Source organism: Mobula hypostoma, chromosome 29 (assembly GCF_963921235.1).
Source record: "Mobula hypostoma chromosome 29, sMobHyp1.1, whole genome shotgun sequence".
In the NCBI taxonomy this organism is placed as follows: Eukaryota; Metazoa; Chordata; class Chondrichthyes; order Myliobatiformes; family Myliobatidae; genus Mobula; species Mobula hypostoma.
Genome location: NC_086125.1, coordinates 23102575 through 23115261, shown reverse-complemented (window position 1 = coordinate 23115261; position 12687 = coordinate 23102575). Strand labels below are relative to the sequence as shown.

General features: G+C 45.3%; 1 protein-coding gene across 1 annotated transcript in view; it reads left to right on the top strand.

The window, feature by feature from the left end:
- Positions 1 to 430: 430 nt before the first annotated feature.
- The window catches only part of LOC134339348 (adhesion G protein-coupled receptor E1-like), a 53745-nt gene continuing 41488 nt past the window's right edge, over positions 431 to 12687 (top strand). Inside the window, exons 1-4 of the mRNA XM_063035764.1 lie at positions 431 to 470; positions 5606 to 5698; positions 6210 to 6341; positions 8295 to 8426. Coding sequence (XP_062891834.1) covers positions 431 to 470; positions 5606 to 5698; positions 6210 to 6341; positions 8295 to 8426 — 397 coding nt within the window. The remainder of the gene's footprint in view (positions 471 to 5605; positions 5699 to 6209; positions 6342 to 8294; positions 8427 to 12687) is intronic.

Below are 12687 nucleotides of genomic sequence, written 5' to 3'. Positions count from 1 at the left end.
AGAAGCCCCCATTCCTTTCCATCAATACTGCCTGACCTGCTAAGTTCCGATCAAGTTTATAAGATGTGATCATACACTGAAAAAACCATGCTGACTATCCCTAATAGGTCCAAGTTTTCCAAATATCCTATCCCTAAGAATCTTCCTCAGTTGCTTCCTTATCTCTGACGTGAATGAGGCTCATCAGCCTATAAATAATCCCTATAACTCTACTTAAATGAAGAAACAGCATTGGCTATTCTCCTGTCCTCTGAGACAAGGCTGGGGTTAAGGATGCCCAGCACATACAAGTGTTGTTATGTTTGTCTTAGAGCTTCAAGAGAGTTTCATTTCCTTCCCCTATAGATGATGTCAGTGTGATGGAGAGATTATACAGTGTATAAAACCCAGATGTGACAGCTGACAAAAGAAAGGACAAAGTATGCAGAGAATGGGTCTCGGCAATGTGAGTAGCTTCCTGCTTCTTTTGGGTAAGTGTTCACTCTAGAGTATTTCCTTTCCCTTCCCTGCTCCACTCTTTTCCCATTCATTTCCTTCCCCTCTTCCCATCACCTTCCCTTTGTTTGTCCATCACTTTCCACTCTCAGCTCCCTTCCTTCTTCTGCAATTGTATCCCGTCCATTCCTTTCACTCCCCTTCCCGACTGAAGGCTGGGACGGAAGCGTGGGGTGGGGGTGAACTGCTTGAGGAGAGCGCCCAGTGGCGTCTTCACTCAGTTGCTGCATGAGCGCGCTCCTTTTGAGCCTTTGCGATCGAGAAGGCAACGTATGAGATGTATGTCACTGATTGAGTCTCCGGCATTTCAGTTCACCAAGAGAGCAGTCAATTTGTGGAATTCAATGCACACACAGCTGTGGAAGCCAAGTCATATGGTATATTTAAAGTGAAGTTGATAGGTTCTTGATTAGTAAGAGCATCAAATATTAAGGAGAGAAGGCAGGAGAATGGGGTTGAGAGGGATAATGTTCATATGGCAGAGTGGACTCAGTGAGACGAATGAATTAACTCTGCTTCTATGTCTCTTGGTCAAATTGATGCTTTCTAGTTATGGGAATCATGTCAGCACTGGAAGAATTTGGTATAACTTTACAGAGTAAACTTTACTCTGTATTTGAGCTCAGCTGTCCCTGCTCTGGGAGTGGCTGATGAGGAATGTGAAGAGGGACGCTTTACTCTCGACATAACTTGGAATCTTACTTTTCTTTTTGTGTGAGCACAAAGTCCTGGAAAGTTTGGCAACAGTGAGCTTATCATCGGAGCCAGCTAGAATGGTTGAACGGCCCGATTTTACGATTGTCCCACGTGGAAGACTGTTTGTCATTGAGCAGTTCCTTCCCACTCCCAAGGATACGGGGGAACTGGTCACTGAAACTTTTCCTGACTATAGCTGTGTGGTAGGACAGAGTTCAGACGGTAAGGAAGTGGTTGGGATACCTGGGAGCGCTCTGAGTGCCAGCGTCAACTCGATGAGTAGAATTGCCTGCACAATGATATGAAAAAAATATCTAAGAAATATAAGTAAATTCTGAATCTAGATACCTTCTGTACACTTGTGAAATTATGCCACTTTGCCACTGACCATTGTTCATCAGCACGGAAATAATAAACCACTTCTCCAAGTGACGTTGTTTATGAAAGGGAACCATGCACTTGCAAAATAATATGAATTGCAGCAACATCTATCTCATGTCCTGAATAACATTTCCAAGTACCCTCACTGGACTCTGCCTCTTGTTTGACATTTAAGTCTGTGATGGTCTAAAGCAGACAACATTGTCTCAGAATCACTCCGTGGGATACTGGGAATAATGGGATTTACGCATGGCACTTGGGTGAATGTCGGAAATAAGCTGGTTAACAGGTTTGCTAAAATTATTGGCAAATAAGTTTTTACTTTCACATTTTGCTTTTATCAATTCTTTGTCACCTCACTTATTGTCCCAACTCACTGCCTGTGGCACCATTAAATTCTCCAGCAATATGGAGAAAGCAGACGTTGTTACGGGAATGGTGTCCATGGTAAACAGGAAACCGCAATATGGTGTTGCTGGAGTAAATTGGGCTCCACCGGAACTTGGAAGGAAATTCTGGGACTTCTTTTCATTAGCAGAGTCACAAGCAAAGGGATTTAGTACAAAAGAAGTGACTGACATCTTATCTTGCAACCGTATCCCCTTGTCCATTTCTCTCCCAGATGAGAAAAATTCCAAATCTTTCCTTCCAAGTTCCAGGGAAATCAAATTTACCTCCAGTGGCGCCATGTTGTGATGTATGGAAATTTTGGTGAAGGCTGGATCATCAGGACTATTTAAGGTGGAAATAGATAAATATTTACAAAATCGAGCCATTGAGGCCTTGGGGAACTAGCGTTGAAGAGGACTTGAAGCCGGCAAAGATCCACTATGATTGTTTTGAATGGTGGGACAGGATTGAGGGGTCGGGTGGTCTACTTCTGATCCTGTTATGTTTGTTCACACCTCTTCCACGGCAATCAGCACTGAAGTAAACTGATCAGGTTACCTGCCCTTACTAGCTTGGACTGAGGCTGGTCATCGTCATAGTCATACTTTATTGATCCCGGGGGAAATTGGTTTTTGTTACAGTTGCACCATAAATAATAAATAGTAATAAAACCATAAATAGTTAAATAGTAATAAGTAAATTATGCCAGGGAATAAGTCCAGGACCAGCCTATTGGCTCAGGGTGTCTGACCCTCCAAGGGAGGAGTTGTAAAGTTTGATGGCCACAGGCAGGAATGACTTCCTATGACGCTCTGTGTTGCATCTCGGTGGAATGAGTCTCTGGCTGAATGTACTCCTCTGCCAAACCAGTACATTATGTAGTGGATGGGAGACATTGTCCAAGATGGCATGCAACTTGGACAGCATCCTCTTTTCAGACACCACCGTCAGAGAGTCCAGTTCCATCCCCACAACATCACTGGCCTTACGAATGAACTTGTTGATTCTGTTGGTGTCTGCTACCCTCAGCCTGCTGCCCCAGCACACAACAGCAAACATGATAGCACTGGCCACCACAGATTCGTAGGACATCCTCAGCATCATCTGGCAGACGTTAAAGGATCTCAGTCTCCTCAGGAAATAGAGATGGCTCTGACCCTTCTTGTAGACAACCTCAATGTTCTTTGACCAGTCCAGTTTATTGTCAATTCGTACCCCCAGGTATTTGTAATCCTCCACCATGTCCACACTGACCCCCTGGATGGAAACAGGGGTCACCGGTACCTTAGCTCTCCTCAGGTCTACCACCAGCTCCTTAGTCTTTTTCACATTAAGCTGCAGATAATTCTGCTCACACCATGTGACAAAGTTTCCTACCGTAGCCCTGTACTCAGCCTCACCTCCCTTGCTGATGCATCCAACTATGGCAGAATCATCCGAAAACTTCTGAAGATGACAAGAATCTGTGCAGTAGTTGAAGTCCGAGGTGTAAATGGAGAAGAGAAAGGGAGACAAGACAGTCCCCTGTGGAGCCCCAGTGCTGCTGATCACTGTGTCGGACACACAGTGTTGCAAGCACACGTACTGTGGTCTGCCAGTCAGGTAATCAAGAATCCATGACACCAGGGAGTAAGTAGTAAGAGTTGGGGCAGCAGAGTTGTAAGAGGCACACAGTGGTGAGGTTAGTAGAGCTGTTGTCTCTCAGCACCGGAGACCAGGGTTCAATTCTGACCTCCGGTGCTGTTTATGTGGGATTTTCACATTCTCCCCATGACGGGTGGGTTTCCACGAGGAGCACCAGATTCCTGGTTTATCCCAAAGGTGGGTGAATTAGTAGGGTAATTGGCCCCTGTAAATAGGCCCTAGTGTGTACGTGACTAATAAAATTCGGGGAGGGTTGACAAGAAAGTAGAAAGAAATAAAAAGTGGGATTAATGTAAGATTGTTATAAATGATCCAGTCAGCTGAAGGCTGAAGACCAAAGTAGACTGCCTGTATTGGGGTTAGAGGTCAGAGGTTAGAGTTCAGTGTATGTGCACAGGTAGGAGGAGGCTTGTTTTGCTGTGGTAGTTTTGTTGCATTGTGTTTTGTTCTGCCTATCATGCTATGTTCGCACAGGAACGTGTGGTGGCACTTGCGGACTGCCTCCCATCTCACCCTCGGGTGTGTTAATTGTTAACAAAAATGACACATCTGGCCCAAAACGTCAACTGTTTATTCATTTCCATAGATGCTGCCTGACCTGCTGAGTTCCTCCTGAATTTTAGGAATGTTGCTTTGGATTTCCAGTATCTGCATAGTTTCTGTTGTTTATGATTTGACACATTTCTCCGTATGTTTTGATGTACTCATGATAAATAAACTTGAATCTTGATTCTTGATGATCGGTGCAGACTCTGTGGACCCAAAGGCTTCTTTCTGTTTTATGTCTCTGTCTTTCTGTCAATCTTGGTACAAGCAATATCTCCCCTGTTCTCCCTCTTAACATTTTATCACCCAACAGCCGACACTAGTGGGGCTGCACTCCAAACGCTAGAGGCTGTCTTTTGGTTGGTAATTACTGGGAACAGTTTTGACCTAGGTCTAAATTGTGAAATTGGAAAATCATCCAATTGCCATCTGAGCAGATCAAATGCACATTCGAATCTTCATTGGTCTTTCATATTTCACATCAATGTCTAAGGGTCCATTAACATGATTTTAATCAGTCTTAACTCTGTGAGTGGCTGCTTCATCAACGATAATCCCATCCCTGCTGGGCTCAGCAGGGGTGGCAGGAGTCAACACAGAGTGGCCTTGGCAGAGCTAGGAGGATGTGACAGAAAATACCTATGTAACCAGGGCTTGCATTCAAACTTGGCTTGTTAGTTAACTCTGCAAACAACTACATTACTTAGTGGTGAGACGGCCACCTTGCATAAGCAGTACACGTCTAGGGTCAGTATAATTTGGGTTCAACCAAACAGGAAAGTTGGATTGTTCCGGGAAGGGACATGAATTGTTGTGAATGCTGTGTAAATTCTGTCCTATGCAAAGTTAGTGTTTGCCAGAGAAATAACAGATAGTACACCAGCATAAAATTACATAGGGAATATATTTACCAATATTTCAACATGAATAAATAGTTAACAGAAAAAGAAAAGAAAACTAAAAGGGCTCATTAGTTAAACCAGTCCAATGTGCACATAAAAGTTGAAGCTCAGTTTTGGAGTAGTCAAATGTATCACTTTACTCACACGCTGAACCCACATTCTGGGTGAGCGACCCCATCCTCAGTTTGAACTTCCTCGAAAACCATCTTGAATGAATTGGCTGCCTGTTGACACTTTCTCCTGTTTATGGCTGAGAAAAAAAAATTAACAAGCTGAAAACCTTAAACAAGTGATACAGAGTCATCTGTGCTTTGGACAACACCAAAGGAAGTTAGTTCTGGTGGCTGGATTTTATGAAGCACCATGGATCCAAAGTCAGGTTTTGCAGATCTTAGGCAGGGAGACGGGGTAGCTATTGGCTTCAGTCTCTCTCCCTCCCATGATTAACATCAGCACTGGCTTGGTTCAGTATTGGGGTGCTTAACTTTCAGGACAGAAGGAGTAAAAATAAGGGCACAGAAGGTCTAACTGCTTTATTCTCTTTCTTCTAGTTATCTTGAGCTGTACTGTTTTCAGAGACATTCTGTCCCAAGATCAGAAGTGCAAATCAGCTTTTTTATTTGAATCATTAAATGGTTGCATAGGTAAGTGCTAAATTGCCTCAGGTCACTGCTATTAGGTTGAGGTTTAAGTGGGGGAAAAGTTTAATGATGTGTGTGTGTGTGTGTGTGTGTGCGTGTGCGTGTGTGTTTGTACTCTGGAGATGGAAAGAACAACCAGAAGACAGCAGGAGAGAGCCAGGAGAAATGCAGCCATGGTTGCCACCACTACCACATATACATGTCCTACCTGCAATAGAGCTTGTGGGTCCAGGATAGGACTGTACGGTCATCAAAGATCTCACCGTTAAAGGAGTGGACGTCGTCATCGGATTTCGACGGACAACCAAAGAAGAAGAAATTAATGTGGGTGCATAGTTTGAACGTGACACTGAATTAAAGAACTTGTAGTGCGAGATGGAGCCAAGAAGGGGTGGGGAGGGAGAAAGTGGATGCGCTGCTGGAGGTTAATGGGAGAAACACAAAGGGCTACTAATGCTGGGATTTGATCAGTAAGGAAGGTGATACAATTGTGAGATTTTTCCTCTTCACACAGATGTCACAAATAGTTCATGTGGACCTCACAAACAGTGTGCCAGTGCAGTTGGTTCCTTCTGGTGTCAATGCAAGGCAGGGCTTAACGCTTCAACAACCTGTTCTGATGATCGACTCATGAGAAAATGTGAAGGTGAGGACGATGAATAACTGTGAAATGAGGACTGACTCTCATGATGGGAATTACTAGTTGTGAATGTGTTAGAGGACTGGGAAATAAATGTATTGACCCGGTGTGATCTTAGGAAAGAGGGGAGTGTGCGATGTGAGCTCTTGAAACACATTGGACAGCCCAGACTGGAATGCTGGTCACTGTCCAATCATGGGTCTCAAACTCCTACCTGGTCTGATCACCATCTAGCACATGTTCAGTGGGGCATGGGAAGAAACTGTGAACAAACTCAGCCTAGGCTCAGGGCTACGTCAAAAGCTCTACAGATGTTAATAGGCAGCTTCTAGGTCCAATAGGATGGATTACAGGTCCACAGCCATCTCATTTTCTAACACTGGCCTATCTGAGTTCTCATTAAAGGAGAATCTCTTCCTTCACTGCGTCCCACTTCCTCAACCCTTAATGCCTTTCACAAGAAATTAACTCGATTTTAACTTTAATCTCTGCATCAGAATCAGAACGATGACATTTGTCATGAAATTTGTTGTTTTGCAACAGCAGTACAGTGCAAAACATAAAATAGACTATAAAAGGAGACTGTTGCCAGAAACGACCAGGATTGAAAATCAAGTGATTTCACTACTTTAACAAATTAGGAACTATGAAAAATCTGAGGTATCAGCAATCATTTTGAATGTTACAGAGGAAAAGAAGATCTGAAGGATGCAATCATGAAAAGCATTGTACGAAGGCAGACCATTATCTGCACTAGGTGTCTGTGTTGATTTTATTAGCTTAGTCAATCAAAAGAACATGGTAGCGTACACTGAATAACTTCTATGTTATATTGACTGTCCTGTTGTACATACTATTTATTATAAATTACTATAAATTGCACAGACGGAGACGTAATGTAAAGAACTTTACTCCTCATGTATGTGAAGGATGTCAGTAATAAAGTCAATTCAATTCCTCCATCAATAACTATTAAGAAGCTACAGCTTTGTTACAGTACTTTATTAGTATTGTTAGTGTTCAGGTTTAATATCACTGGCGTACATCATGAAATTTGTTAACTTTGCAGCAGTAGTGCCAGGCAATGCATGATAAATACAGGAAATAAAACTGAATTACAGAAAGTGTATACATGTGTATTAAATAGTTAAGTTAAAATAAGTGGAGCAAAACCAGAAATAGTTTTCAAAAGCAGTGAGGTGGTGTCCATGGGTTCAGTGTCCACTCAGAAATCAGGCGGCAGAGGGGAAGAAGCTGTTCCTGCCTCGCTGAGTGTGTGCCTTCAGGCTTCGGATGAGAAATGGACATCCCCTGGGTGTTGGAGATCCTTAATGATGGACGCTGCCTTCCTCAGGCAATGCTCCTTGAAGATGTTGAAGATATACATTTAATTTATAGATACACCCCATAACCCCAGATTAGATTATGTCACTGTTAATGTGTCCCAATGCATCCTAGAGCGTATCTCAGCATTATTATAAATATATTTCTGTCTATACCTCGGTGGCCACTATTTAAGGGACTGTACCTCCGTACCTAATAAAGTGGCCATTCAGTGCGTGTTCATGCTCATCTGCTGCTGTGGCCCATCCACTTCATGGTTCAACATGGTGAGCATTCAGAGACGTTCTTCTGCACACCACTGTCGTAATGCACTGTTACTGGGGTCACTGTCGCCTTCCTGTCAGCTTGAACCCCATTCTGGCCAATCTCTCTAACTCCCCTCTTCAACAAAGTCCTTTCACTCACAGAACAGCTGCTCAATGGATTTGTTTTTTTTTTTGGCTTTCGGTACCTCTCTCTGAAAGCTCCAGAGACAGCTGGCCATTGAGTATATATTATGGAATACTAGCATCCGCGCCTGTGGGGCTCAATGCACCATTCACTTTTCACTGATGGTCTGACGCTCCTCATCATCTGTGTTGGTAATATTTCTACCTCATTTCCTTTCTACAACAGATGTGGATGAATGCCAGAATAAAAGTGCGTGCGGAGTGAACACGACCTGTCACAACTCCTATGGGTCTTTTTACTGCGTTTGCAATAAAGGATATCACCAAGGGCAGGGAGACACCCATCCGCCCTGTAGAGGTAAAAATCAAATGATTACTGTGAGCAGCTGGGAGCTGACAATTCAAACTGAGATGCCAGAAACACTGAATGGGTCAGGAAGAACTTCAACTTGACTTTAATTTGAAACATCAACTCAATTTCTCCCTACACAGATCCTGGCTGACAGGCTAAGTTTTGTTGCTCTGGATTAACAGCGCCTACAGAATCACATGTGTCTCCAAAGGTCTCTGAGTGCCAATGATAGTAAAGGGGACACTTTGGGGTGTGTAGGGGACAGAGGGGAGTGAGTCTGGGTCAGTGTGGGGTGCATAGGGGACAGAGGGGGTTGAGTCTGTGACGGGGTCATTGTGGGGTGTGTAGGGGACAGAGGGGAGTGAGTCTGGGTCAGTGTGGGGTGCATAGGGGACAGAGGGGGTTGAGACTGTGACGGGGTCATTGTGGGCTGTGTAGGGGACAGAGGGGAGTGAGTCTGTGACGGGGTCATTGTGGGGTGCGTAGGGGACAGAGGGGAGTGAGTCTGTGACAGGGTTATTGTGGGCTGTGTAGGGGACAGTGGGGAGTGAGTCTTGGACTGGGTCAGTGTCGGGTGTGTGGGGGACGGTGCAGAGTGAGTCTGGGACTGGGTCAGTGTGGGGTATGTAGCGGACAGTGGGGTGTGAGTCTGGGTCAATGTAGAGTGTGTAGGGGACAAAGGGGTGTGAGTCTTGGACTGGGTCAGTGTGGGGTGTGTAGGGATGGTAGGGAGTGAGTCTGGGATGAGGTCATTGTTGGGTGTTTAGTGGACCGAGGGGAGTGAGTCTGGGATGGGGTCATTGTTGGGTGTTTAGTGGACCGAGGGGAGTGAGTCTGGGATGGGGTCATTGTTGGGTGTTCAGTGGACCGAGGGGAGTGAGTCTGGGACTGGGTCAGTGTGGGGTATGTAGCGGACAGTGGGGTGTGAGTCTGGGTCAATGTAGAGTGTGTAGGGGACAAAGGGGTGTGAGTCTTGGACTGGGTCAGTGTGGGGTGTGTAGGGATGGTAGGGAGTGAGTCTGGGATGGGGTCATTGTTGGGTGTTCAGTGGACCGAGGGGAGTGAGTCTGGGACTGGGTCAGTGGTGGCGCCAGAGATTTTTTCTTGCTGGCGCTACAGTGGGGCTGAATTATTCAGTGATGGTGCTGAGGGATGTACTGTATGGTAATATGTATTTGCAAGGCCAGACGCGTGGCATTTAAAAGTCAGTTTCAAGCATTATGTGCCTACTATAAGTGCCTCTGTTGATTCACAAGCAACAGCAATTGACAAATCTAATATAGAAGTGAACTGTGACAGTGTTAACAGCATCGGAAACAACCCGGAGCATAAACAAACAAACCAACAGAGCATCCGAACCACAGTGCACAACATTAATCACGCACCAATCCTGCAATCAGCGTCAAATGTGTGCTCTTCAACCGAAAAACACAACGCTAACCCACAAAGTCCACTGCTATTCACATTACATAGACAGACAATGCCAAAAGATACACCATTATTAAAGTCAAATAAGGCAAACAACAGATGCAAGGCTTTGCCAGGAGTTGGACAAATCGTACTCTGACCATGCAATACCTCAATTAATTTGGCTACTGAATTTAAAACAAAAATCAACAGAATCACCGCTTGGAAGTCTAAGCAAAACCAGTAGGCTTAATAGCAGTAAATGTAATAGTTTAGGATTTACAGGAAACGTAAGGACTATGGGGTATCCACCACAAAATAATAATAATAATCAGCATTAGTCTTGGCCCAAATTTTTAAAAAATCAACTGCACTCACCATTGATGTTTTCAGAGAAGCACAATCTGTCTGTTGTTGTGATTGGTGGTGAAAACATCAATGATTTTCTGGATGTCAAGTGCTTTGGTCTTCCGGCTGTTTATGGCCAACAGGGCCAAGTTGCTGTTCTGAGCATTGCCACTGCTATTCCTTAGGTAGTTTTTGAGGCGTCTGAGGCTAGAGAAACTCTGTTCGCATGAGGCAGATGTCACAGGTAGAGTCAGTGATATGCAGGTTAGTTTGTATAAATCTATAAATGCATCACGGTAGGGTCTCATCGGAGCTAGAAATTCCACTGGGTCATTCACTGTCTGTCCTTGCTAGAGACTCAACCACTGCTCACGATTTTCTTGGACAATCTTTGCATGTCCTTTATCAAGCATATTTCCCAATCTTGAGCTGTCTCATTTTCTCAATCTGAATTTGGCCCATGCCTCCATAGCAAACTTATGAGCTGCACTTACATGGTGGGTTTTGAAAGCTGTTGTAGCTTTCCGCCAGTTGCAGTAACCGGTGACAGTGAAGGTAGACTCAGAATGGAACCCATGTCCTCCACACAGGAAATATATGCATGCGAAGCAGAACGTAGTATTTTTTGTGGTCGAATAATCCAGTCAGTCAAACCAGCCACGACTAAATCTCCTTTGCTGATTGCCAAACCATTGAGAGTAGCGAAGGGTACTTTTTCAATGTTGGCCGACTGGGTCCTTCCTCAGGCTGCTGGCTAACATCGCTAACAGTATTCCCACTAGCACTAAGAGCAGCTTCATCCACGTTCTCTTCCAAAACTCGCTCCATCTCTTGTTCCTCTACTTCGCCCTCACACTCCTTCGACGAACTGCTGTCGTCCTCATCCCCACTTACTTCTTTCTGCATGTCACTTTCAATTAAGACATGCTCAGGCTGAGACATCACTGATTCCTCTGGACGAGGTAATTTTCTCACTAAAAATCGATCCATTTTTCACGCTGGCCAGAATAATGCATGTGCCAGGCCCATGCTAGCTTGTAAAAGCACAATGTGTGTGTGTGGGTGTGTGGCATCCATTAGTCTCGCAAGACCATGGATCTGCGCCTGGATGTATACTATCAATCTCTCGTGTGAGAGAGAGTGAGTGACATCACCACCTTAAGTGATCTTAGATCAGCTTAACTGACCTGAGTGAGGACAGCAACGACAAGACATTGACAACGAACTAAGTGTAGAGTGGATCTGACAGAGTTTATAACTTCATTGCTGTGTGGGTGCTATGGTAACTTGGGGCGCTGCTTCACTAGATCAACTGGAGAAACAAGCTGTATTCAAAACTATACAGAGAAAGCAAAGCAGCTGCAATTTGTATGTGAAATTTCAGTTAATTTCTTGGTGGTGCTATGGTGGTGCTATTGCAATTTCAGCTAGCACCACGTTAGCGCCGCCCCTGTACTGGGTCGGTGTGGGGTGTGTTGGGGACAGTGGAGAGTGAGGCTGGGTCAGTGTGGGGTGTGTTGGGGACAGTGGAGAGTGAGGCTGGGTCAGTGTTGGGTGTGTTGGGGACAGTGGGGAGTGAGGCTGGGTCAGTGTGGGGTGTGTTGGGGACAGTGGAGAGTGAGGCTGGGTCAGTGTGGGGTGTGTTGGGGACAGTGGAGAGTGAGGCTGGGTCAGTGTGGGGTGTGTTGGGGACAGTGGAGAGTGAGGCTGGGTCAGTGTTGGGTGTGTAGGGGACAGTGGAGAGTGAGGCTGGGTCAGTGTGGGGTGTGTTGGGGACAGTGGAGAGTGAGGCTGGGTCAGTGTGGGGTGTGTTGGGGACAGTGGGGAGTGAGGCTGGGTCAGTGTGGGGTGTGTTGGGGACTGTGGGGAGTGAGTCTGGGTCAGTGTGAGGTGTGTAGGGGATGGTGGGGGGTGAGTCTGGGTCAATGTAGAGTGTGTAGGGGACGGTGGGGAGTGAGTCTGGGACTCGGTCAGTGTTTGGTGTGTAGGAGATGGTGAGGTTGAGTCTGGGGCTCAGTCAGTGTCGGAGATGGTGGGCAGTGAGGCTAGGGCCGGGTCACTTTGGGGGACTGAACTGCACTTAGTAGAGTTGCAGAGAGTTTCAGTCTGGTGTTCATCCTGAACTCTTGACACAGGGTAAACTCAGTGTCTTTGGCTTGTGAACAACCTATAAAATCATAATATATGGGAGCAGAATTAGGCTATTCGGCCCACCTAGTCTGCTCCATCTTTCCATCATATTTGATTTATTATCCCTTTCAATACCATTCTTCTGCCTTCTCCCTGTGTCCTTTGATGCCCTTACTAGTCAAAACCTATCAATCTTCGTTTTAAGTATACCCAATGACTTGATGTCCACGGTTGTCTATGACAATGAATTCCACAGACTCACCCCTCTCTGGCTGAAGAAATTTCTCCTCATCTCTGTTCTGAAGGAACATTATTCTATTCTGAGGCTGTGCCCTCTGGACCTAGAACCCCCCACCCAAAGGAAACATCCTCTTCATGTCCA